A 27,897-nucleotide genomic window follows, 5' to 3' on the forward strand; every position below is an offset into this window, starting at 1 on the left:
TCTCGGCCAATTTTGGTTGAAAAAACCGGAAATTTCTTGTGGAATATTTTCAAACATTCCCACTTCATCTCGTATAGTTTCATTGACTTCCGACAGGTGGCAGCGCTGTACGGAGCTGTTAAAATGGCGTCTGTAACGGATGTGCGTTGCAAACAACAGGCAGTGATAGAGTTTCTTTTGGCGGAAAACCAGGGCATCTCAGATATTCATAGGCGCTTGCAGAATCTCTACGGTGATCTGGCAGTGGACAAAAGCACGGTGAGTCATTGGGCAAAGCGTGTGTCATCATCGCCGCAAGGTCAAGCAAGACTGTCTGATCTCCTGCGTGCGGGCCGGCCGTGCACAGCTGTGACTCCCGCAATGGCGGAGCGTGCAAACACACTCGTTCGAGATGATCGACGGATCACCATCAAACAACTCTGTGCTCAACTTGACATCTCTGTTGGTAGTGCTGTCACAATTGGTCACCAGTTGGGATATTCAAAGGTTTGTTCCCGCTGGGTCCCTCGTTGTCTAACCGAACACCATAAAGAGCAAAGGAGAACCATCTGTGCGGAATTGTTTGCTCATCATGTGGCTGAGGGTGACAATTTCTTGTCAAAGATTGTTACAGGTGATGAAACATGGGTTCATCACTTCGAACCTGAAACAAAACGGCAATCAATGGAGTGGCGCCACACCCACTCCCCTACCAAGAAAAAGTTTAAAGCCATACCCTCAGCCGGTAAAGTCATGGTTACAGTCTTCTGGGATGCTGAAGGGGTTATTCTGTTCGATGTCCTTCCCCATGGTCAAACGATCAACTCTGAAGTGTATTGTGCTACTCTTCAGAAATTGAAGAAACGACTTCAGCGTGTTCGTAGGCACAAAAATCTGAACGAACTTCTCCTTCTTCATGACAACGCAAGACCTCACACAAGTCTTCGCACCCGAGAGGAGCTCACAAAACTTCAGTGGACTGTTCTTCCTCATGCACCCTACAGCCCCGATCTCGCACCGTCGGATTTCCATATGTTTGGCCCAATGAAGGACGCAATCCGTGGGAGGCACTACGCGGATGATGAAGAAGTTATTGATGCAGTACGACGTTGGCTCCGACATCGACCAGTGGAATGGTACCGTGCAGGCATAAAGGCCCTCATTTCAAGGTGGCGTAAGGCCGTAGCATTGAATGGAGATTACGTTGAAAAATAGTGTTGTGTAGCTAAAAGATTGGGGAATAACCTGGTGTATTTCAATGCTGAATATAACAACCCCTGTTTCAGAAAAAAAATGTGTTGCATTACTTATTGAACTGCCCTCGTATAAGCAGAAGCCATCAGTATAGAAGGAAGCTGAGACAGACGTTCCTACCGCCGCAGCGAGCCCATTAATTGCAATTAAAAAGAGGCAGACACTTAAGAAAGATCCTTGCAGTATCCCATTCTCCTGAACTCTGAAGGAACTATGGGAGGCCGCAACTTGCACGCAGAAGAAACAAAGAGACAGAAAATTTTGTATGAAAATCTGAAGTGGACCCCAAAGACCCAACCATGAAGCATAGAGAGGATGTGATGTCGCCATGTCGTATCATATGGCTTCCGCATATCAAAAAAGGCAGCGACCAGATGCTGACAGCAGGCAAAGGCCGTCGGATTATCGGCGGCAGAGTGGCCCTTACGGAACCCACCCTGAGAAGGAACCAGAAGGCCCGGAGACTCAAGCAGCCAACTCAACCTCCGGCTCACCATGCGTCCGATCAACTTGCAAAGAACGTTGGTGAGGCTAATGGGGCGGTAGCTGTCCACCTCCAGTGGGTTCTTGCCATGTTTCAACACCAGGATTACGATGCTTTACCACCATTGCAACGGCAACTCACTCTCCACACAGATACTGTTGAAAAGATCTACGAGGCGTCACTGACAGTCCACCAAGAGGTGTTTGAGCATCTGACAGTGGATGTGATCTGGCCCGGGAGCTGTATCTGGGCAAGCGGCTAGGGCACTTTCGAATTGTGACTGAATGAACGGAGCATTGTACGATTCAGGGTGGCGCGTGTGAAATGAAAGGCTCTGATGTTCCAACCGATCTTTCAGGGAGCAGAAGGCCAGTGGATAATTTGCAGAAGCGAAACTCTGAGTAAAATGCTCTGCCAAGTGGTTTGCAATTGTGTCGGAGTCATCACAGGCTGCTCCGTTCAGTGAAAGGGCAGGTACGCTGACGGGGCTCCAATAGCCATAGAGTCGCCTAATCTTGGCCCAAACCTGCGTTGGAGAGGTACAGAGGCCAATGGTGGAGACATTCCTTTCCCAGCACTCCTGCTTGCATTGGTGAATGAGGCGGTGGGCTCACGCATGGAGCCATTTAAAGGCAATGACATGTGCCAATGAGAGATGCCGCTTGCGACCTCCTCGGGTAATGTGGCACCCTCGAAGGCCAAGATGAAGGCACCGGTGGCAACCTGATTATCCCTCGGACACTGATGGATGCGCCGGACGAAATGGACACCTCGTCGCTTTAAGTTGGCGCGCAGCTCGTCATCGGAAGGTAGAAGAAGGTCCCTGTGGAAGATAATGCCCTGGACCATATTTAAGCTTTTATGGGGCGTGATAGTAACAGAAACATCCCCCAGCTTCTTACAAGCGAGTAATGCCCGTGACTTGGCAGAGACTGCTGTTTTTATCAAGACTGACCCGGACCGCATTTTTGACAAACCCTCCACCTCCCGGAACTTGTCCTCTAAATGCTCTACAAAGAACTGAGGCTTCATGGACACAAAGGATTCCCCATCAGCACTCGTACAGACTAGATACCGGAGCTAATACGTCTCGCTGTCATTCATAGCCTTTCGTTCCTCCCATGGTGTGGCCAGGGAGGGGAAAGATTTGGGGTGATACAAGTTTGCATTAAAGTGAGCCCTCAAACGCTTAGACTGCTGGTGGTTGACCACCAGCAAGAGAAGATGTGCCATGCTTCACTGCGTGTCATCCACCCTGATGCCACCTACTCCAAACAAGGGCCCTCCCCACAGGCACCACCCAGTCACAGCAAGGGCCACCTGGCGGGATGGCTATTGCTGGGAGTCCCAATGCTCCAGGGAGATGAGCATCTACTCATTGGCATACATGGGGAGTTAACAGCACAGGCATCAGCAGAGCGATCCCTGTGTTGTCAGTGGGCTACAACCAACAGGGTACATGTTGGCCCCACCACAACGGGCTGGCTACCGTGCTGGATATTAGGTGGCAAGTGGCCCATGGCCGTCGTCAGCACAGAAAGCGACATTTGCAGAATGCATGGCGGAAATCGCACCCAGGGATGTATCCTCGCCAAAGAGATGGAGAGCGAGCGGGACTGCAATGTAATGGCGAATAAGCTGGCTAAAGGTCTCAATGCACGATGGACACAATGCACCAAGTAAGGCGCCCTTCCCCAATTGGCTTGCTCTTCGGAATAATTTTGAAATATGGTGGTCAAACCCAAGAGGGGACCACCACATAGGGTCCGAAACGTTTGAGACTCCTTTTAGCCACCTCTTACTACAGGCAGGAATACCACGGGCTTATTCTTACCCCCGAACCTGCAGGGGGAGCACCGCAGGATTCATGGTGTCAATTCTGTCCAGCACTACTTCAGACATTAGTCAACTCCATGCCACGCCGTGTTGTGGCACTTCTGCGTGCTTGCGGGGGCCCTACACAATATTATGCAGATGTACCAGTTTCTTTGGCTCTTCAGTGTATAAGTGTTCTCCTGCCACTGCTTGGTGAGCAGATTTTTTATCCATCCAATACATTATATTTTCAACTTTCAAATGTGACTGTTACGGGTGCATCAAGCTACAGCACACCTACACATTGAAAGTGAAGTGAGACTGTTTGAGCATACTGGTTTAAGCATATAGTAGCATATGACAATGAAAGTTCTGACGCGTGAAACTAAATTCCGATGAATGAAGTGTCTACTAACAAGCAGACTATTAACATGGATGTATATGGGGCCTACTTCATACGATAAACTCACATTTGCTGTAGGCAACTTATCGTCTACATTTTACCATGGAGAGACCTCTAGAGTTTGCAACACTATGTGAGATCTAACAAAAATGGATGAATCTTTTGGCACACATTTACACCTCTTTATATTCCAATAAGAACTATGTTGAATGGTAGTGCTATTTCTAGTCTGACTTCATCCATAATATTTTTATTCTATTGTTTCCAGAATCATCATCCTGGTGGCCAACTGGTCAGCTCATTCATTTCCCAAAATCCCTACATGACCAGGGGTCCAAATGAAAACAACTGGTCATCCAGCTAGATGGAGGTACAAGAGAAGGTCCTGGACAGCCATAAAGCTGTCAGCACATAGACTGTGGTGTCTAACTTCAACATCGAGCGTGCCGAGTTCAAAATGCTGCTGAACGCTCAGAAATGATGCCACTTGTGCACACAGTACGTGAGGCCGAATGTGGTATACATGATTGCAATGCACTCCAGCAGCAATTGCTGACTATATCTGGCTCATAAATCACACCGTTTATGAAATGGACCGGCATAAAATTCCTATATTAGCTCTATTAAAATGTAGTTTCTTGTCTTGTCCATATGGTAGCCAGGTTGTTCTGTCTCTAGTATTCATAAATAAAAAGTTCAATATCTGCATAAATATTACAAGGCAAAAAAGAAAGTTTCACGGCCAGTCAATACGGACATCAGCTTAAAGTTCCATTATAAACAGTGTGAAACAAATTTACAATAGTTTCGTCACTCTCACATTTTAATATAACCCTAATGTCATTCATACTTTATCGCTGTCCCTAATTAGTAGCAGAATCTCTACAACATGTGAATTACAAAACTTAGAAGAAAAAAGTGCAAAATATCTTACTGCAAGTAGCGCAAGGTGTTCTGTAGATTAAGCCATTTGAACAAAATTGCTCCTCAAAGAGAGTGCACTTATATTTACGTAACATAGAATATTATGGTATATACCTATATTAAACTAATAAAGCACTGGAACCTATTAAAAACATGAAGGTTAGGAAAAACAATTTTTGGATGTAGTAGGACATGAACCACCAAAACAGCACACATTTTGTCATGAATTAGTGATGCTATTCAATGTGCTAAAGAGACCACGGATTTCTGATGATCACACCTAAATTATTACTCTATCTTGAAAGCTTCAGTTGTAGCTATATTACTAATAGGATTTCAATTGTAACAAACTGCACCAAGAACAATGCATTTTTCATGGACCTTCAATGTGCTGTTGCCTTCAAATGGAATACTCTCATAATACACAAGCTACAATAATCCTTTTACAACAAATATGATGTTTCTCATCATTTCATTACAACGAATCATACAATTAACAGTGGGTTTTCAAGAGCTCCTCAGTTTGCTGGTGCTCAGATATAGCATATATAACTATGAGCTTCAACTGAAAGCCAATGTGGCGCATCACAACTCTGCACTGAAGGGATACAGCACTCATAAGATATAGCAGCACTCAAATGCAAGTTCAGCTTATCTGACATGCTACATATTGCTCTGCAAGGTCAGAAAGGATCCCAACATGCTACTCCACACTTTGATGTCAGAAACTCAGCACACTCAACTTTCAGAAACACGGTCCATGCACCGACAGCTTCACCAGTGGAGGAGTAGAGCTGTGCTGGTCTATAGCCTGAAGGCTGTTAATGGAGTCACTACAGATTAGGATACTCTTGCCAGTCCAAGAACAAGCATAATTTCATTGATTGACTGATGGCGTTATGGGACTAACAGCGAGGTCATCAGTCCCATGATTCCAAAGTTACACACGGAAGAGAAAGGGTCCACAAGAAGTGGAGAGGTGTCAAACTATAAAACAAGGAAGTTAAAACACACGTCATAGAAGGTATAAAAGGGTGGACCAAATATAAAAACTGGGAAACAGAGGGATAAAAGAGCAGTCTTTGCAAGAGGAAGTGGCCATGGGTCTCAGACCGAGAAAACATGGAGAGAGGCCCCCAACCCCAACAACGCCCTGCTCCAGGAGTAAATCAAAACCTTACATCTGAAAACAAACACCTTCACGGAGGAACCTGAGGACCAATTCAACCATCAATGAATCATCTGCTAATATTAAAATTAAGGAATCTGGACGACTACACTTAGCATGAAGGGCCAAAAGAAGGGGACATTCCACCAATATGTGGGATACCATCAGTCTGGCTCCACAACCACATTGTGGGAGTGGTTTGTTATGCAGGAGGAAACAATGGGTGAACCTGGTATGACCAATGCATAGACCATATAAAATAGTGGACCCCTTCTGAGAAGAGCAGAAGGAAGAGCACCAAACCACAGTAGTCTCCTCGATAGTGTGGAGTTTATTACTGAGAGCAGTAGTGGATCAGATGTCATTCCACTTTTGGCCACATAGAGATCTGACATAGATCCTTATATCTGGAGCTTGAGTCATGAAAGGGAATGGAGGGTAAGTATCAGCTTCTCTAGCCAAATGGTCAGCCAGTTCATTCCCTGGGATATCCACATGACTTGGGACCCACAGAAAGACAACTGAACAGGCAGCACGAGCAAGGGAGGTGAGGTCATGGATAGCTTAGACAAAGAGATGATGATAATAGCATTGGTTGATTGCTTGCAGGTTGCTCAGTGAGTCTGTACATATTAAAATATTGTGGAGGGAGGCCTGAGAAACAGAATGGAGGACCTTGTTAATGGCTAGCAGCTCTGCTGTGAACACACTACATGATCCCAATGATAAATGGTGTTTTAAGCCAGGAGACATGAAAGCATATCCCAACTTATTGATTGTCTCAGAACCATCAATGTAGAAGATTGTAGCACCTTAGAGCTCTGCAAGGATGGAACATACAAGACGCCTTAAGATCATAGGGATGACAGAGACCTTAAGACCCTGGAACTGTTTGGTCCTAATCCGTGGTCTAGGCACCATCCAAGGAGTGGGTGTGGGAGGAAATACATGGGGCACATTCCAGTGAGCAGAGATGGAGATCCCGACAGGGGGGGGGGGGGGGGGGGGGAAGCAAGACACATATCAACTGGCCATCCCACCCATGGGCGGTGATCAGGAGGGAGACGTCACCACATGCAAAGAGGACAGGGTACACGGGACGGGAAAGGAATCTGCGAATGGTGATGACTGCGTAAGAAATCAGGAGTTGGCTCCACCGAATTTGTAGAGGGGGAAACCCCACTTCTGCGAAGAGACTGTCAACAGGACTGGCGTGAAAGGCACCAACAGCCAGACACACCCCACAATGGTGAACAGCGTCAAGTATTTTCAGAGTCCATAAACCTGACTGCCATAACCTGGTTTGGACAAGACCACACCACAGTACAGTACAGATGGAGAGGAGTGGCACGGTCTGCATCCCGAAATGTGTGGGCCAAAAGATGGAGAGCATTAAGCTTTCATATGCATGTAGTCTTCAGGTGTCAAATATCAGGCAGCCACATCAGCTTTTTATCAAAAACAAAGCCCAAGGAATGAGACTGTGCTGCAACACCTATATAAAATTTTGGATGGGGCTGTACTATGGGTTGATGACAAATGCATAACCAATTTTTGGAGGGAGAAAACTGGAAATTCATGGGAGGCAATCCACGCAGAGGTCCGCTGGATGGCACCTTGGAGCTAGCACACAGCACACGCTGCACCAGATGCAAAAATCATCTACATATCAGGGCTGTTCAAAAAGTAGGATGCCTTTTCAAATTGCACAAGCAATGTACATTCGATTATAGATTTTTTTTTATGTTGGTACACACATCCAAAACGTAAGTTCACAGTTTAGAGTGCAGAAGATACTTCATTTGTTTTTGTCAGATAAAAGGGTTAGGTGTATTTTAGTGTGCTCGGCAATTTTTTATTATTATAAAAATGGAGCAAAGAATTTGCATCAAATTTTGTGTGAAAAATGGAATCAAGTGCTCTGAAATGCTTGAAATGTTGACAGTGGCATACTGTGAGTCTACTCTAAGTAAGCAAAAAAGTTTACAAGTGGTACAAGCTCTTCCATGATGGACGAACCTAATTCTGGATGCCCTAGCACATTGACAACAGATGATAATGCTGAAGCTGTGAAGAAAATTGTTTTGGAAAATCATCGAATTACTGTAAGAGAAGTTGCTGAGGATGTTGGCATAGCAATCAGCTCATATCATGCAATTTTTTTGGATGTTTTGGGCATGAGACGTTGTGTCAGTGAAGTGCGTTCCACAACTTCTCAATGTTGATCAGAAGAACCATCGAATGAGCATCTCTCAGGAGCTCTTGAATGACGTCAATGATGATACTGATTTGCTCTTATGAGAAGCAATATGAAAAAATGTCCGGAATTGTGGAAAAACAATTCACGGCTTTTCCATCACGACAATGCACCTGCTCATTCATTGTTGCTTGTGAGAGGTTTTTTGGCCAAAAACAACACAGCAATTATGCCTCAGCCAATGTATTCACCGGATTTGGCCCCCTGCAAATTTTTCCTCATCCCAAAGCTGAAGATACCTACAAATGGATGAAGATTTTCAACGATTCAGAAAATAAAAACTGCATTGCTGCAAGTACTCAAGGCTGTACCAAAAAGTGCTTAAGAGGAGTGTTCCGAGGATTGGAAGAAGCATGAGCAGAAGTGTATTGCATCTGAGGGGGTTACTTTCAAGGGGACAACATGAATAGTAATGAATAAACAAACAATTTTTTTTATAAAACTATAAAGTCATCTTAATTTTCAAACACATCTCATACAATGATGAGCTAGCTAGAGGCCCAACTTAGATTACAAGCCCACTGATGGCTATAAGGAAGAGTGTGACACTGATGGGTCTCTGCACGAGCTGCTTCATGATTTTGCCACACCACACAGCTTCATTTGTTTGTCTCTGGCAACTCAATTGTTCGTGCAAGTGGTCTATTACCCTAGATGTAAAGAAGAAAAGGGAAAAGACTGATCAGCTGAGTGTGTGTGTGTGTGTGTGTGTGATGGCCACAGTTTACTAACCATACTTCATTTTAACATTTCATTGTGTTATTGATACTTGTCAGAGCCCCACGCACGTTTGTTACATTTAAGTGCCATATTTCAATGTATCTTTTCTCTCCTCTTCTTGTCCAATCAGTTAAATGTATGAAAGGGTGTGCAAGGATTTCAGTGCATAGATCTGTGAGAGTGTAGCAGTCTGCCACTGTCTCAGAACAGCCAACTGTAGGAAACACCTACTAGGTAGCAAAGAAGTTTGTTTGCCTTTGACGAACCTTTTGTATAGGTTGGCACCACAATAGGGGTTCCTCAGGCCACTTCTGTGGGTAAGGGATCAGTTTTGGTTGGAGAGCAATGCTCGTGGAGTGCTCCGTGGGACGCGAGACGGGTGAGACCTGCTGGCGGTAAGTGTGCCCTTTCAATAAGAAGTTAACATTGTGTTTTATGTAAGGTTTTCAAAGCTAGTCAAAGTAAATGATTCCTTTCATTGTTCATAGTTTATTATCGTGTGTCACAAATTTTACTTGCTAAGTAATGAGTGTTAAGTGCATGGAGCCATGTTGAGTTTACTGTGATTCATTTTTTTGTTTTTTTTTTTTTAGTATCCCTTTTGCGACAGCATATAATTTGCGTATGCTTTCTGTGATTTTATGACTGAATTTTGTGCAATTCGTCTTGCTTGATAACATTCTTTGTGCACATTTTTTTTTGCGAGGCCCATGTGGTTGTGATCTAATGTGGAACTTTACAGTACCAAGGCCATAGTGATCTGCTGCAGAATATCTGAATTAATTATGATTCTTAACTATGCTTCCTTTTTATAGCAATTAACTTCAAACAGAAATTGTATTCATTTATCCCACATGTTAAAATCAAGGGAACAGCCTCTCTTGCTACCCACATGTGTTGTGGTGAAGGTTTTTAGTTCTTTTCCTTCCTGTTAGCCTCTGAAGTGCGTGTGAATGTAAGTGTTCGTGATTAAACCATCCTTTGATCATTCCTCTTTCATAGATCATAGAATTTGCAGGGGACTCCAAAGTAAAGTTCTAGGGTTAATTAATATGCAACATAATGGATTGCAGGCAACAGCAACCATCATATTACTCACTATACACGTTCATGTGTACATTTAAATTAACCGATCTAATAAATGTTCTTTTGCCAGAATTTTTGTTGACGCTCTCACTGCTCAAGTTCCACTCCATGCTTCATCCAGCTCCGATGTACGGCACAGCCCACTGCATTCTGTTTGCACGACAGTTGTACTGAGGCCACTCTTTACTCCCCATATTCAGATTAATTGTAAAGATAGCCCTTCATTGTAAATATATCTTTCAACACTTAACACACAACCCTGTGAGGTATCATTCTGCTGAATCCGAGGGGTGCTGAGTGAAATGCAAACTCTAACCCGCAAAACCTGGTGGGATAAAAACTCATGAATAAAAAATCTGTAGGTGGACGCAAAAGCCCCAGACATGGAGGGTATATAAAATGTGATGGCACCATGTTTTGTCAAATGCCTTATGTAGGTCAAAGACCACCATGACAAGGTGCTGTTGGTAAGTAAAAGCCTGTCAAATTGCAGTTTCCAATCTGAGTAAATTGTCAATTGGAGATCTTCCTTCCCTGAAGCCACACTGATACGAGGACACAAAGGCCCTGAGATTAGAGTACCCAACATAACCAAAACCTCTCCATCTTCTCAAACAGTTTACAAAGTACGTTCATTGGGCTAATCGGGAGGTAACTTCTGAGACACTGGGTTCTTCCCACACTTAAGGATGGAGATAACTATATTGTCTCGCCACCGCGATGGAAAGGTATCCGTGTGCCAAATGCGGCTGAAGACTCTGAGTAGATGTTGCCCCTGTGTAACATCCAAGTGTTGGATATCTGGTTGTGGGTGGAATATAGGCCTAAGGCCCCGTCAGCTGAAAATGTAAGAGCTTGCAAGAATTCCCATTCAGTTAAGCGTTCACTATAGGGTTCAGCTTGGTGAGATTTGAAACAGAGGGGGTCTGATCAACTCTGCGTTTCTGGCAGAGAAAGGTAGCAGGATAGGAAAAGGATGCCGATGCTGTTGCAACGTGTTTCACAAGGTGTTCTGCAAGGGCCAATGGATCAGTAGATGATAAGAGTGCTTTGGAGGATAAGGCCCTGGACAGTTGACTGTCACCGGAAGCCCAGAAGGCTACGGAGCTTGGACCAAACCTGCAATGAAGAGGCATACGTCCCCAGGAAGTAACACAGTGCTCTCACCATTCGTTTTACTCCATTTAATAATGTGGTAAGCCTTAGTATGGCAATCCTGGACAGTGACTGCTATGTCCCTGGTCCACCACGGTACCGGTCGATGATGAGGGGGTCCTGGGGATAGGAGGTAGCAGTGCCAGCAGCGCGAAGAATAGTGGCAGATATGACCTGGACAACTGCTTCAAAGCAATTCGAGAGAGAGGTGTCTAAGTGCACAGCAGATGTACATAAAGGCCAATTGGCCCTGCAGAATGTCCAACGTGGGGGCCTGGCTGACTGGTGGTGGCTGGGGGAATGATAGAATCGCCGGAAAGTGGACACTGACACCAAGTTCATCTTGGGATGAACAATGTAGGGAAGCCATGAGAGCAGGGGAGGAGACTGTGAGATTGATAACAGCAGAAGTGCCGTGAGCAGCACTGAAGTGGGTAGGGGAACCATCATTGAGGAGAGACAAATCAAAGGGTGTAATAATTTGATCAAGTAGAAGAGCCCTACAACACAAGCAGCACTCCCCCCCACAGGCGGTGGTATATACTGAAGTCCCCAATGAGATGATATGGGGATGAGAGTTGCTGTAGATAGTTCAACATATGGAAGTGACCTACCTGGAGAGCAGTAGACATTGCAAATGGTGATCACTGGGGTCATTCGCACTCTTGCCTCTCTTGCTTCCAGGTCACTACTAATCAGTCGCTAATGACATGGGTATGAACCAAAGTGCAGATCCCCTCCAGATGCTATCCCGGGAATGGCACAGTTCTGACAGAATGCCCAATAACCACGGAAAGATGGAGAGTGATCATCACGGAAGTGCATTTCTTGAAGATCAAGACAGAACGAAGAGTAGGTGGAAACAAGGCGTATTTCTGGCAGGTGACAATAATATACATTGCAATTCCACTGCATTATCCTGTGGTGAGAGTCCAGGCGAGACACAAAGAAACCAAGGGGAGGTCATGTTGCTCAGTCAGTAGTCGTCACCAATGAGGTTGGGGTGACATCCATAAAAACTGGGTCTGATCTGGGATGAGGAGGAGGGGAAGCCAGGGAAGCCTCATTTGACTTGTACTGCTGCTTCTTCTCCCTTGGAGGGAGAGAGGAGGCATTACCAGTAAGGGAATAAGTGGCAGTGATGTCGGGATCAGGCAGAGGGCAAGTGGCTTTGGGGCTCTTGGAATGTGGGTCTCTCATCCGACCCAAGGGTGCAAGTTTCCTGTCCTGAGAACACCGGGGAGAGGTGCTCTGAAAGGGAGCCCCATCCCTAGCAGGAGCCAGAGAAGAGGATGTCTTACCTGGCCGTGGAGGAGGAGGAGGAGGAGTGATTCTTGGAGGAGAAGGGATGAGAGCTGCTGAAGGTGAGGAAAGGGAAGTGGGGTGCAGGATGGGGGTAAGGCGGAAAGGTAAGGAGGGAAGACTTAGCTGAGGCAAAGGTACAGGAGATATTTACAGGGTGAAGTCTGTCTATTTCTGGTCCTCAAAGTAGCCGAGACAGTCAACATTCTTTATTTCCTGAATTCTTTTTTCCTTCATGTACAATGGACACTCCAGTGACTGGGGAGAATGGAGACCATAGCAGTTTACCCAGTGAGGCTGTGGGGCACATGGGCTCCCCACATGAAGAGGGCGGCAAGTCACCACAAGTGGGAGCAGCATCGCATGGCGAGCACATGTGGCTAAACTTGAGGCAATGGGAACAACGCATGGGAGGTGAAATGTACAGTTTCACGTTGCATCAGTACCTTGACCTTCTCGGGCAGGGTATCCTCAAATGCCACAATGAAAGAGCCAGTGTCTACAAGACAGACCTTAGGGCTTTCTGGACATGTCAGACGAAATGAACACCACATTGTTCCAGATTGGCCCTAAGTTCATTATCAGATTACAGGAGAAGTTCCCTATGGAAAATTACACCCACTGTCATACTTGTGGCTTATGTGAAGCAATAGTCACGAGGATGTCTTCTAAATGGTCGCATCCACAGAGGGAGGCTGACTGACTGGCAGAAGTTGTCTTTATAAGGTGAGAGCCAGAGCTGGTCTTGCTTAACAACTGAACTTCACCAAACTTTTCCTCAATATGTTCCACAAATAAAATGAGTTTGGTGGTGGCAAAAGTTTCCCTGTTGGTCCCGAGACAGACTAGGAACCGTGGTAAGGGTTTCAACCCAAGTCGGAGGGCCTGGCTCTCTCCCCAGGGGGTAGCCAAGGCGGGTAGGGCCAGGAAGACAAACAGGAACAGAGAAGAACTATTTCTGGGAACAGACACGGCTGCAGAAGAGGGGCCAGAGAGTTGAAAACGTTTCATGTGCCAAACGTCCTCCCTGGTATCACCCACTACGAACATGGGCTCAGCTTGTGGGTGTCACTCAGCCACACCAATGGCCGCCTGGCAGGACAGTCTTTGCTGGGTGTTCCAATGCCCCAAAAAGAATGGGCAACCACTCCTAGGCTTGCACAAGGCGCTCACGGTGCAGGTACCAACAGTGTCATCCCTGTGGTGTCATGGGGCTCAACCAGATGAGTACATACAGCCCCACCACATGGACTGGATACCGAGCTGGTGACCTAGCAAGGAATCCAAAGGACTATGGTGAGGAGGGAGAGGAAGGGGGGAAAAGTGAGAGGGAGAGGAGGAAGAGAGGAACCCACGCCAAAGGTGCTAGGGAGAGAGTTGTTCTCCATCTGGCTCACACTACAGATTTCAAATTTTGAGATGGAGGTCAAACCCTGGAGGAGGACCAAAAAGGAAACGCCAAAAAGGTGGAGGAAAAGCAACCAACCAAAACCGTAAGAGGAAGCAAAGTCATGAGGATAGCTGGGCTGACAGAACAACACCAAGAGAGGGGAAGGAAGGAGGTCAGGAAAGGAGAATGATGGGATAGGTAAAGTAGCCCAGAAAAGAACAAAGACCGCAATAGCTCTGGGACCTGTGCATGCCACACACACATACCCACAGAAGAGCTGTGGGCCCCCTGGGGGAAGAACAAACATGGCTAAGGGCTAGTTTAACAGCCATCAATTCAGCAGTGAAGACAGTGCAGTCATTTGACAGAGAGTGGAGTTCACTGCACCGTGCGTGTAAAACCTGTTCGGCCGCCAACTGTTGAGCCATCTGTGAACACCACTTCTGAACCCAAATACGTTTGAAGGGAAGCCTAGAACAGGTGGCAAAAAGTTGTGGGGTGTATGGAATCTTTTGGATCAAAGGGGACTTCGAGGCAAATCCTCCCGCTGAGGGAGAAGGAGCTCCCTTGCAGGGAAATGGGCACGGTAGTTGGAATGCTCTGGGAAGCTACGAACATGAACAGCTTAATTCAGTAGCTGTTGTTGGCACCTGACAGGTAATGGAGGGACCCCAGTGCCAACTAGTAGTCTGTTCACAGGGTTAGTTCAGAAGGCTCTTGTCCTAAGTCAGACCTCACAATGATGAATGAGGTCCAGTATCTGCAATGCTGAGGGTGATGCTGAACAATAAGCAAGGCTCCCACATGCAAGGACCCCAAAGCAAGGCAGGACAGAATCAGGACTTTATAGAGCCGCAAAAGGGCAGAGTGGTCTGCACCCCAGCTAGTGTTACTGAGGCAGTGAAGTGTACCAAAGTGTTGTCAGCACTTCAGCTTAAGTTGGCGTAGATGGGGAAGACCCGTCAGGCAGGTGCCAAAAAGTGATGCGTTTCAACTACAAGAAGTAACTGATCATGTAGCTAAAGTTCTGGGTGGGGAAGGGCAGTACAACAATGGCAGAAGTGCATGACCCGAGTCTTGACAGATGGAAACCAAAAGCCAGGGGTGAGAGCCCATGACTGCGCCTTTTGTATGGCACCCTGTAGGCAATGCTCAGCAACACCCATACTATAGGAGAAATTTATAAAAGCAAAAATCATAAACATACAAAGAGGGCAATACCGAAGACCCCACAGCCGCCACAAGATCATCTATGGCAACCAGAAAGAGGAGGAATCTCAGTACAGAGCCCTGTGAGACCCCATTCTCTTGGATATGGAGGGTACTTGAGTGAAGCACCCACTTTAACCCAGAATGTAAGGTGCGACAGGAAGTTCTTGACAAGAAACTTGTGTGGACTCCAAAGACCCACTAATGTACAAATGTAGTGACGCCATTTCGTGCCATACGTCTTCTGTAAATCAAAAAAAGACAGTGATGAGGTGCTGAACATGTGCAAAATCCTACCAGATGGTGGACCCCAGCTGAACCAAATTATTACAAGTGGAGCGACCTTTCTGAAAACCATCCTAAGATGCAGCCAAAAGACTGCAAGACTCAATGAGCCAACACAGCCACTTGCTCACTATGCGTTCGAGCAACTTACAGAGAAAATTGGTAAGGCTGATTGGGCAGTAACTGTGTCACCTCTTGGGGGTTTCTGGACACTGAGATGGGAACTCACCCTTGCTCTAGATCTGATTAAAGGTGTCAAGGATGTGACACTGACAGTCCACTGAGAGATGCTTCAGCATTTGGTTGTGGATGCAGTCTGGGCCTGGGGCTGTATCAAGGCAATGGACTAGAGCACTGGAGACTCAACTAGCAAGATAACATTTATGGCAATATGTACAGCAACAGAATGCATTACCTGGTGTGCCTCCCCCACTTCTCTGAGAACCAGGAGTTGGTGGATTGTTCAGAACTTCATTAATACGACGGCAGTTTTCTTCATCTTTATCAGTCTTTGGTTCCTGTTTCATAAAAAGAATGTTTAAATAAGTCCTGTGTAGCATATGTCCACTACACTTACTGGATACATTTCAAAATTATATTATTAATCACCACAAATGATCTCCACATTTACTAAAATAACTTTAGCAGTCAAAAATTCATTGTTTTAAATTTTTTATTAACAGCATTTTAGTTCAAAATTTTAAGTAGATTTTGTATCAATTTTTCAACAGAAAATATCTCTGCATTACAACCATTGTACACATGCACACTGGTTCTCACCATTTCAAAAAAATATACACTGCTTTTAACTTCTGCACAAATTCCTTTTATTCTGCACGGAGAGTTAACGCAACTCTTCTACGTGGTAAGTGATGTCGCGAGTCTGTTTTATGGTAGCAGGAAGCAATGTCAATGTATCAACACGCAACCAAGATACTTTACTTGGTTCAAATGGCTCTGAGCACTATGGGACTTAACTTCTGAGGTCATCAATCCCCTAGAACTTAGAACTACTTAAACCTAACTAACCTAAGGACATGACACACATCCATGCCCGAGGCAGGATTCGAGCCTGCGACCGTAGCGGTCACGCGGTTCCAAACTGAAGCGCTCAGAACCGCACAGCCACACCGGCCGGCGATACTTTACTGATTATAGTTGTAAATACTGAGGTGAAGATAAGCATCTTAGGTGGCTCAAGCAAGGATATCTGATGCTTTAATAGACCACCTGCCTGAGGAGCATTAATGGCACAGCAATTCAGAGCCAACTTTAAATGTACCACAGGTAAATTTCCTATTAATGCTATTTTAAAATGAGAGGACTTTTGTTGACCAACTATACAATAGGAGAAATATGCAATTAAAACATATAGTTATAGAAGTGACCCATGAGGTTAATGTCTTAGATCAACTAGCAACTGACAGATTAACTCTGTAAATCAGTTAGCAGTGAGGAGCAAATTAGATATAAGTGATAAAGGAAACATTAAGGAACATACGAAAATATGTGCGCCAGGAGAAATTACAAAGTATCTAAGCTATCAATATGAAATATTCATTTCAGAGGACCAAGATGTTGTGCACAAATGGAAAAAATTCAAAAGAATTGTACAATATGCCTTAGAAACGAATGTGGAAAACAGAAATAGTTCAATAGATGTTTTAGCAAGTCACTGAAAAGCAAACAGAACTTCATGATTTAAGCCAAGTCAAGATCCTTGCTGACAAACAAAGCTGAATAAAGTGAAAATGAGTGAAAGAACACTAACAACAGAAAATTTCAATTAATTCAAAAGCAAAATTCTGCCAACCAATCTGACCAAAAATCCTGATGTGTTTTGTTCTTACATGAAGTCAATAAATGGACCAATATCACTAATTCAGTTGCGCAGTGAAACAGGTGGTAACAAGAGAGGAGTTAAATACTGAGACCAGACTGCTGAAATTGCTTAACTGTGAGTAATTGTCTTAAAGTTTCTACTTCCAATCATTGAACAAGAAATGATAGACATTGAGAAGCAATCTTAGACAATAGAAAATCAACTAATTCACTCAACAGTGAAAACATATCTGGATCTGACATGATAACTGTTTGATTCTAAACAGATCATGTGACAGAAGTTGCTCCCCTTCAGGGAGCAGGTTGTCATACCTAACTGGGGCAAGAAAGAGCATCAAATGATGGGGGAAAAGGTGTAGACCATTTCCATTTTCAAGAAGCATTGATCACATGCAAGCATTTACAGGTCTAGCTCTTTGATTTCAGTCTGTTACATAATTATGGGACCTATTTTATGATCATGTATATAAAAGATAAACTAAAAAAAATTCTGTGTCAGTCACTTTTTATTTTCCCCCATGAGGCATTCCAAAGGCTTACAACCTTATCTTCATGCGGATTTTGGTTTTCTGCGTGTATCCAGTTGCCTGTTTTGAGTTTCAATTCACTCCAAATACGGTATAATCAACACATGTTAACATAATAGGGCACTAGGATTACAAATTTTAAACAATAATAAAGCTACTTATAGTATGTTCAAGCAGAAAGAACGTGACCCTTGTCATAAACACACATTTTCATCTCCACTTGTCACAAAAACATGACCTAACAAAATGAACAGTCCTGAGATTGTGTGAATGTAGAGATACAGTGTTTTTTTTTTTTGTTGAACAGCATTCATTACTAGCTTACACTGCGAATCAAAGATACAGATAACATATGTGTAAGTGCTTAATTATCTACAACCTTTTCACTCAAGATTATCATTATTGTAAACAAGAAAATGTGAAAAATAATAAAACTATAAACCTAATTTCAGCATATTTCTTTGTTTACTTTTTGGTTTTGTGATTTCGAAATTTTTAATGATTTATGTCACTCAAAACTAGACAAAAGTAAACATTACTCTGCATTGAGTAGTATATTCGATTAGCTCCTACAGAATTTCAATGCCACTCTCTCAGCTTTGTCACTGAGCGTGTACTTCAAATGTTTTCTGTTGCGAATTCAGAGTTCTTCACAGATGTTCAGTTAGTTGCCTTTGTTTACTCTGTGAAATATTATTAGATTTTTATCTATGTTGTCGAAGGCACGACTGTGATGTTAACGTAACTAGCTATGGCAGATTTATTGGGAGTGTTGCATCTAAATGCATTTGTATGTTCTTCACATCTAGATCAGAATCTTCACCCAGCCTGACACAAACTATACTGGGCATTCACTGCACTTTACCTAGCAAACACTCAAGTCGGTAAATTTGTCTTTGTTGGATTTTTATCTTGGGTGCTGATGTAAGCTGTCATCAGGACACTGGTCAGCAAAGATATTGCAAGAAGATCAATAATAGGTGCTGAATCAAGCACGCCTATCAGGAGAGTGGCCAAAGACTCGCAAGCAACACCCTCTCGACCACCAGTATTTAGATCGCCAACATGGACCAGAGTGCCCAGTCAGTCACAAACAGTCAGTACATATGCAGACAGAGTTAGTATCAGTCACAGTCAGCTCAGTTACTAGCTCAGCCACTATTCTAATTGGCGTCTGTCAGTTCAAGTCACTGGCTACGAGAGTGTGGTGTTTATAGTGGGACTTTTACTTCACCAGCAGTGAGGCTAACATGGATTATTATGGAAGAGCTTGTACCACAACAGCTTGCTTAAAGATAAGTAGTATCCTGTTCTTATGAATAAAGAACCCTGTTAATACATGTGTGCCGTTGTGTTGTGGAAAGAGGACACTGGCCACCAAACAACATCCTCTCCTTGCTTCCTGTGGCACAAGACTCTACAGTGGCAACAAGATGATGCAAAACTGGCGACGAGGATAATTCAGTGCAGATCGCAGTTAATCAACTTGACTGACGATTTTGCTTGCGTCTCTTATGTTTTAGCTTGCAGGGGGGATCATTTGGCTAATTTGTTGTTGTGTTCTTGCATATATTCCAGAAGAGGAGCTGTAGAACTAATCAAATTTCTCTTTTCAGAGGCTTCGTTTTCTTTTTTTGCTATAACATAATAGTGTAAACCATGGGTACCCCACCTCCTCAATCCCCTGCCCCTGTACTGCCTCAGCTGCAGAAGCCCTATGTGATGCATCCAACACAAGCTTTTCAGGGTCAGAACCTACAAATTGCTGCCCTACTAATGACAGTACAACAATTACTGGCTGTAGAACCTGTGTCGGCCACACAACCGATGAACAAATCAGTCGAACAAGTGCCGCCGACCAGCATACCACCGTTCCGGCAATTTAACAACACCGAAGAGGAATGGCTCTAATACCTAACAGTTCAGAATACATTGTGAAGTTCATAGAGTGCAATGTACTGTAAAGCTGTAATACTTTCTTTCGATTGTGGGGTCCCCAGTGTTCGGTTAATATAAAAACTAGTCCCAACTGCGTCTCCCGGTGAACTTAGTTATGACCATGAAATCGCTGCATTAACTCAATATTGTGACCACTCAATATTATGACCAGCAAGTCCAAGTAGCTGCAGTCAGATATCAGTTACTTCGCTTGCGGGAAAAGCCGGAACAGACGTACCGCCAGTGATACACAGAATTAACGAGCATGACTAGGAAGTGTAAATGTAAGTGTAGTTGTGACAACTTTTACAGTGATTTAATGATTAGGGATGCAATATCATTCAATGTGCCAGATAGTACAATACAGAACAGATCCTAAAGAACTCCAGTAGGGAAGGGGCATGATGGGTAAGAACAATGACTTAATGGAGGTTGAGGCCAAAGGGTTACAGGAACCTGGGATATATAGCAGGGAGAATTCCCACCTGTGCAGTTCAGAAAAGCTGGTGGGAAGCACCCAGATGCCACAGGCCGCAAAGCAGTCATTGAAATAAAAAACGTTGTGTTGGGCGGCGTGCTCAGCAACAAGGTCATCCAGCTGTTTCTAGGCCAGTTTATAGGTGGCCATTCATGTGGTCAGAAGCTTGCTGGTTGTCATGCCCACGTAGAATGCAGCACAGTGGCAACAGTTTACCTTTTAGATCACATAAATGGTTTCACACGTAGCCCTGCCTTTGGGGAGATAGGTAGGTGATGCTGGTGACCAGATTGATTAGGTGGTGGTGGGAGGATGTATGGATCAGGTCTTCCATATAGAAATATTGCAGTGATATGAGCCATGAGGCAAGGCACTGGGAACAGGGTTTGTGTAAGAATAGACGAAGATGTTGTGCTGGTTCGGTGGGCAGCGGACAGAATACCACTGTGGGACGGGTGGGAAAATAGTGGGTGGGGCACAACAATAGGTAGTCAAAATCCCGGTGGAGAGTGATTCAGTTGCTCCACTTCTGGGTGGTACTGAGTATGAGAGGAATGTTCTTTCATGGCCAGACAGTAAGACTTTGGGAGGTAGTGAGCAGCTGAAGATAAGGCACGGAAGGTTTGTTTTTGTACAAGGTTGGGAGGGTAATTATGTCTGAGAAGGCCTCAGTGAGCCACTTGATATATTTTGAGAGGGACCGCTCATCTCTACAGATGCGATGGCCACAGGTGGTTCGCATATATGGATACCAAGGGCCTCACTGAGGCCGTCACAGACCGTAATTACCTTCCCAACTCTTAACAAAAACAGATCTCTCGTGCCTTATCTCTCTAGTCACCCACCACCTCAAGTCCCACCATCTGGTCACAAAGGAGCATTCCCCTCATGACTAAGTAACAACCAGGAGAGGAGCAACTGAATCACATTCTCCACCAGGGTTTTGACTACCTTTTGTTGTGTCCTGGAGTGAAGATGGCCTACCCACTATCCTTCCCCCCCTCCCACAGTCACCTACCAAACCTACACAGCATCCTTGTCCATTCCTACACAACCCCTGCACCCAGTCCCTTGCCTCATGGCCCATATCACTGTAATAGACCTAGACAGAAGACCAGTTCCATATATCCTTAAATTCCAAGCACTGTGCTGAATTCTATGTGGGCATAACAACCAGGAAGCTGTCTGTCAGCACGAATGTCCACCAACAAACTGTGGCCAACAACAGCTGGACCACTCCATTGCTGAGCATGCTGCCCATCACTATGTTCTTCATTTCAGTGACTGCTTCACAGCCTACGCTATCCACATCTGTCCAACCAACACCAGCTTTTCTGAGATACACAGGTGGTAACTTTCCATCACATATATCCTGTGTTTCTGTAAACCCCCTGGTCTCAATCTTTGTTAGTCATTGTCCTTACCCGTACTGCCCCTTCCCTGTTCCCATTCCAGCACTACCAAGTCCTCTATTCCACCAAGGTACCCACAGTATTTTTACTACTATCCTTTTCCACTAACCCCCACCCCCACCCCACCATGTGTCTAACCTCCCAGCTGTACCTAGTTGCCAGCTGCCCTACCCTCTCTCCACCTCATCCCTGTATGTTCCTACAAGCAGTAATTTACCATCCTCCACCCCTACTCTGCTATTCCTCTCCCTCCCCACCCAAGCCTCCTCCTTACCTTCACCACCCAGTTGCCTCTCCCATCATGCACTGCTGTTCACAGTCTGGCTTCAGCTGCCTGAGACTGTGGTTTTGTGTGTGTGTGTGTGTGTGTGTGTGTGTGTGTGTGTGAGAGAGAGAGAGAGAGAGAGAGAGAGAGAGAGAGAGAGAGAGAGAGAGAGAGAGTAGTTGTTCTGATGAAGGCCTGTTTGGCCGAAAGCTTTGTCTGACAGCCTTCTTGTTGTGCCTAGCTGTGACCCGTCATCTCCGCTACATAGTAAGCAGTAATGATAAATGACAATATAATCATAATAAAATGTGTTTTACGTTCCCAGATTTTAATTACTCCTGTTGGTCCTGCCATAAGCCCAAATCTCTCAATTGTTTTACTGCCTTCAAAAATTTCATAAAGATAAGATTTCTCACAATCTGCACCTTTGAACCATTACCACAAGCTTCAACAAAGATTTTCAAATTTATCTATGTGGAAACTACATTGTGTTTCCAGCCACACACAACCTGTAGGGTAATACACAACAAAACTGTACCGTTTGTTCCAGATTCCAAATTGTTTTGAATTCTATGAGATATATACATAGCATTTTTAGAGGCACTTTCAAAATATTTCTGCAATCTTTCATCCGCTGACTCTACTCTTAATCGCAATATACCATAAAAAACAGAATTTGCTTTGTTTTTCCTCTTAAAGGTAAGCTACATAATCCAAAAAAACAATCAATTTCAATCTAGCATCATTAATTTCACAATATTCTCAATGATGTTTCAAATCCATGTCCAGCCATTCGAATTTTAAGTTTTCCATGATTTACCTAACCCATTCCAGTCAAATACTGGGACGGTTCCTTTAAAAGAGCATGACCAATTTCATAACTCATCCTCGAATTACTCTGAACACATGCTCGATTTCTGATTACCTCAATTTCAGCGGTACATTAAACCCTAAGCTTCCTTCTTTATTTTTCCTCAATAATTAGTTATTCTACTCCGTTTTGTGTATCGTAAGATCAACAAAATTGCTTGACTTGTCAACTGCACCTTTATGCCATTCAGAATTCACATGCATTGTTGGAGATCTGTGAAATTTTTTGAAATTCGTGAATGGACTGCTTATGAATAAACCATTATGACTGCCATGTGTTATACATGGCAAGAAAAGTGCACACAACTTATGATGCTCACCTTTCACTACTTTAGAATAAACCAATAATGTATATGATGACAGCCAGTCCAATTGAAATGTTCTCTTTATACTATCTGTTATTCTTGAAATTATAATTTTGTCAGTTTGCCATGGATTCAATAAAATTTTATACTTTTTTAAATTGTCAATCTCCTTTTTTCCAATGTAATTTCTGACATCTAAAATACTAACCAAGATACTAGCATCCTTTCCACCCAAGTCGACACAGATTATGGCTAGATCCCTTTTTAAGCCATCGGAACAATGAATGGGATTTTTAATTGATATATTTTAATTTTACTCACTCTTTTTGTCATATTTCATCACAGGTAGTGATTTTTTGATTCACACCCTTTCATTTTTGGTTTTCATTCATTTAAAAGGTACAAAATACTTACAAATATCAGTCATATTTCAACAATTCAATACGATTTCTCACAATACACAACATTCTAAATAAATCACATTCATGCATCATTTTTCACTTACAACTCATCGTTGACTACAGAAAAACAGAGTTAACTTCATTCACTGCCAACAACTGAATTTCGTGACAGCATATTAGAGACATTCATGCTGAAATGTGGTGCTTATTTGCAGTACTGATTATGAAATTTAATTAAATGAACCCTGCTGTACAACAATTACTCATCAATTGCCACACACTGGTAGATTGGATAGGTTGGCAGTATTGCCAATTATGACGACTTCCTACTTCTACGTACGGGTACGATAAGTGGCGAAATAGCACAAATGGACACTCATTCAGTAAATAAAAATTAGCAGCTGACAGTTCTTAACTATTATTTCCATTTTCAAGAAGCTTTCGTTAAAAGTTCCTTGTTGGGCAATTGTTTTGTTGCATTAACAACCATTTAAGGTTTATGAAGATTTGCATACTTAGTGATGTGGGAACTGGAAGAGTTATTTCTCGTTAATTAGGAATGTAGCATTTCTGATACGGATCTTTCATCAAGAATATCCCACTTAAAGAAACCATATACACACAGCTCTATCACAGAGTTTATTGACAACTTCATTTCTTTTTAATATAGTTTATCACACAATGCCCATAGTTTGATATTTAATCTTTTTTTCCTTGTAAGTTACATGCTGTTCGCAAGTACTAAAATCACAAATATTACAGCTACACAAATGCATATCTATTTTTGCATTTTTTCATCATAGAGGTAATGTACCATATTTAATGTTTCAAGGATGTCATTTTTAACCTTTCATTACTGCGATGGGGTTTCACGAACCGGTTTAATTTCTCAATGTTTAAACGAGTTTCTGTATAATTTGTACTTCAACACTTTGGTAGTTTACTTTTACACACTGTAGATGATATATTTCAACATCAGTGCAGCTTTGTTTATGGAGGATGACGGAAAGGTGTGACGTAGAAAATTCCCCTGGTCTAAAGCATTTTCACGGAAATTTTCAACTCAGACTGAGTAGGAAATTCCAATTATGCTGCCCGTAAAAAAAAAAAAATATATATATATATATATATATATATGCATGATATGCCCTAGATCCAAAGATAGGAAAACCAAGAATCAGTACTGTACAGTCGTGAACAAAACGAGCGAGACCCCTCGCCTTTTCGTTATGCTGATATGCACAGTTTTAGAATCTGCCACACAGCATACAAGGCAAGGCGTCAAATTGAAAAACTATCCAATCTGTGTCAGACTGTTTTCAGTCACATGTAAGAGTATATTAATGCTGATTACTGTATTATACGAGGGCAGTTCAATAAGTAATGCAACACATTTTTTTTTCTGAAACAGGGGTTGTTTTATTCAGCATTGAAATACACCAGGTTATTCCCCAATCTTTTAGCTACACAACACTATTTTTCAACGTAATCTCCATTCAATGCTACGGCCTTACGCCACCTTGAAATGAGGGCCTGTATGCCTGCACGGTACCATTCCACTGGTCGACGTCGGAGCCAACGTCGTACTGCATCAATAACTTCTTCATCATCCGCGTAGTGCCTCCCACGGATTGCGTCCTTCATTGGGCCAAACATATGGAAATCCGACGGTGCGAGATCGGGGCTGTAGGGTGCATGAGGAAGAACAGTCCACTGAAGTTTTGTGAGCTCCTCTCGGGTGCGAAGACTTGTGTGAGGTCTTGCGTTGTCATGAAGAAGGAGAAGTTCGTTCAGATTTTTGTGCCTACGAACACGCTGAAGTCGTTTCTTCAATTTCTGAAGAGTAGCACAATACACTTCAGAGTTGATCGTTTGACCATGGGGAAGGACATCGAACAGAATAACCCCTTCAGCATCCCAGAAGACTGTAACCATGACTTTACCGGCTGAGGGTATGGCTTTAAACTTTTTCTTGGTAGGGAAGTGGGTGTGGCGCCACTCCATTGATTGCCGTTTTGTTTCAGGTTCGAAGTGATGAACCCATGTTTCATCGCCTGTAACAATCTTTGACAAGAAATTGTCACCCTCAGCCACATGACGAGCAAGCAATTCCGCACAGATGGTTCTCCTTTGCTCTTTATGGTGTTCGGTTAGACAACGAGGGACCCAGCAGGAACAAACCTTTGAATATCCCAACTGGTGAACAATTGTGACAGCACTACCAACAGAGATGTCAAGTTGAGCACAGAGTTGTTTGATGGTGATCCGTCGATCATCTCGAACGAGTGTGTTCGCACGCTCCGCCATTGCAGGAGTCACAGCTGTGCACGGCCGGCCCGCACGCGGGAGATCAGACAGTCTTGCTTGATCTTGCGGCAATGATGACACACGCTTTGCCCAACGACTCACCGTGCTTTTGTCCACTGCCAGATCACCGTAGACATTCTGCAAGCGCCTATGAGTATCTGAGATGCCCTGATTTTCCGCCAAAAGAAACTAGATCACTGCCCGTTGTTTGCAACGCACATCTGTTACAGACGCCATTTTAACAGCTCCGTACAGCGCTTCCACCTGTCGGAAGTCAATGAAACTATACGAGACGAAGCAGGAATGTTTGAAAATATTCCACAAGAAATTTCCGGTTTTTTCAACCAAAATTGGCCGAGAAAAAAAAATGTATTGCATTACTTATTGAACTGCCCTCGTACAACACGTAAATGTAAGATGTAAATGAAAGAAGAAACGCTAATTAGCATGAACAGTACTAATAAAAATGAATTTTTTACACCACCAAGGGACTGTATACCGCAGGAAGTGTGATAAATTTCCGCTTATTAGGTCTACCTGTACTCGAGGTAAACGGGTTTTAAGGGTTGGGTACACAGATAGACAGTCAAAAGTGAGACTAGTAGGGTTCCATTTTTACCGATTTATGTGACGAAATCCTAACAACGAAAATAGCTGCAACACTTACTGCAGATGAGGGCCGCATAAATAACTCCCCCACTCTTTATTCATAATGTTTTATTTGCAGTCGATACAACAATATATTAATCGTAGCTACGCTTTCGATCCAAATCACGTTTACAGGAATGCAAATAAAATCCATTTGCCTATACACTTGATAATTCAGATCCCAGTATTAATGCCAACGCGTTTTAGAAGTGTGAACATTCCCATTGCTAGCTAGCTTAAGAAACACTTCGGCTAATGAACGATTTCTGGCTGTGGCAAGTATAATAGAGAATTCGAGACATTGTAGAATACGTTTGGCAGGTATGTCGCCGTTTATTTCCTGGGGTGGAACAGAATTATCCTACTAAATTTACTCGCTGATAACAATATTTTGTTATTTCGATAAACATCCCGAATGACTGCCACATAAGCTGTGACATGAAGGTAGAAAATTCATGTTTTTGAGTCCAGAAAGCTCTATGCAACAGAAACTGCAGATCATTTTGCCATTTTCATTGCAAAATTGCCGGCTTATTCATGTGTGGGGTAATAACAGAGGGCTGTTTGCCTGGGTTGTCTGCTAGCGTAGTGAAAGGTGTTTGCTACTGCTAGGGAGGTCTGGTTTGTTTTCGGTTCTAATCTCGATGGAGGCAGATAGACTACCAGAAAGCAATTGTAAGAAATTCTCGCGCCTCCAATACGTTTTACTGCTACCTTTATTGTGCACCGATGCCCTTGGATGTAAATATGAAAATCTTTTAGTATTTCATACTTGTTAGTGGCTACTTTTTCCACTTCTTTGAATAAATGAATTGACTTAAGTGTGGCACTGAACGATTTTTAATTGAATTTCGTTATGAATCTTCACGCATTGCTAAATTAGCACACTTTCATGGTTTGTCAGCAACGGTAATCCAGTATGACTGGTCTGAACCTTGACGCAGACCGTTTTGTGGCTGAATGCGCATAATATTTTGCTAATTCATAACCATCTGGGGTACTTTGTCTTACTAAAACAGTTATGTTATCTCGATAAGCTGAAATTCATTTTTATTAGTACAGTTGATACTAGTTAGCGTTTCTTCTTTCATTTATATCTTACATTTAGGAGTTGTGTGTAACACACCAATCAGCATTAATATAGTCTTGCACATGATTGCTAACAGTCTGACAAAGTCCAGGTAGTTTTTCAATTTCACACCTGTGCATAGTATGTTGGTAGCACTTCATCACTTTGCCTGTTATGCTGTGTAGCAAACTTTAAAGCTGTGCAGATCAGCATAACGAAAAGACAAGGGGTCTCGCTCGTTTTGTCCACGGCTGTACATGCAGTCAATTTTTGTGCTTAGAAGAAGGGTTTTCTGTAATTAAATAGACTAAGTGAAGGATGTTTGCTCCAAATATTACATGTAAGCAAACTATACTATACTGCTAAAATTAGGACATTATTGTTGTTGTTGTTACTGACAATTT

General features: G+C 43.4%; 1 protein-coding gene across 3 annotated transcripts in view; it reads right to left on the reverse strand.

The window, feature by feature from the left end:
• LOC124613169 (proteasomal ubiquitin receptor ADRM1-B) overlaps nt 1–27,897 on the reverse strand; it is a 113,820-nt gene that overhangs the window by 70,574 nt on the left and 15,349 nt on the right. For all 3 annotated transcript variants that reach the window (XM_047141811.1, XM_047141819.1, XM_047141801.1), the window contains exon 3: nt 15,847–15,949. In XM_047141811.1, the coding sequence (XP_046997767.1) occupies nt 15,847–15,949 (103 nt within the window). The remainder of the gene's footprint in view (nt 1–15,846; nt 15,950–27,897) is intronic.

The sequence above is a fragment of the Schistocerca americana genome, chromosome 1 (genome assembly GCF_021461395.2).
Source record: "Schistocerca americana isolate TAMUIC-IGC-003095 chromosome 1, iqSchAmer2.1, whole genome shotgun sequence".
In the NCBI taxonomy this organism is placed as follows: domain Eukaryota; kingdom Metazoa; phylum Arthropoda; class Insecta; order Orthoptera; family Acrididae; genus Schistocerca; species Schistocerca americana.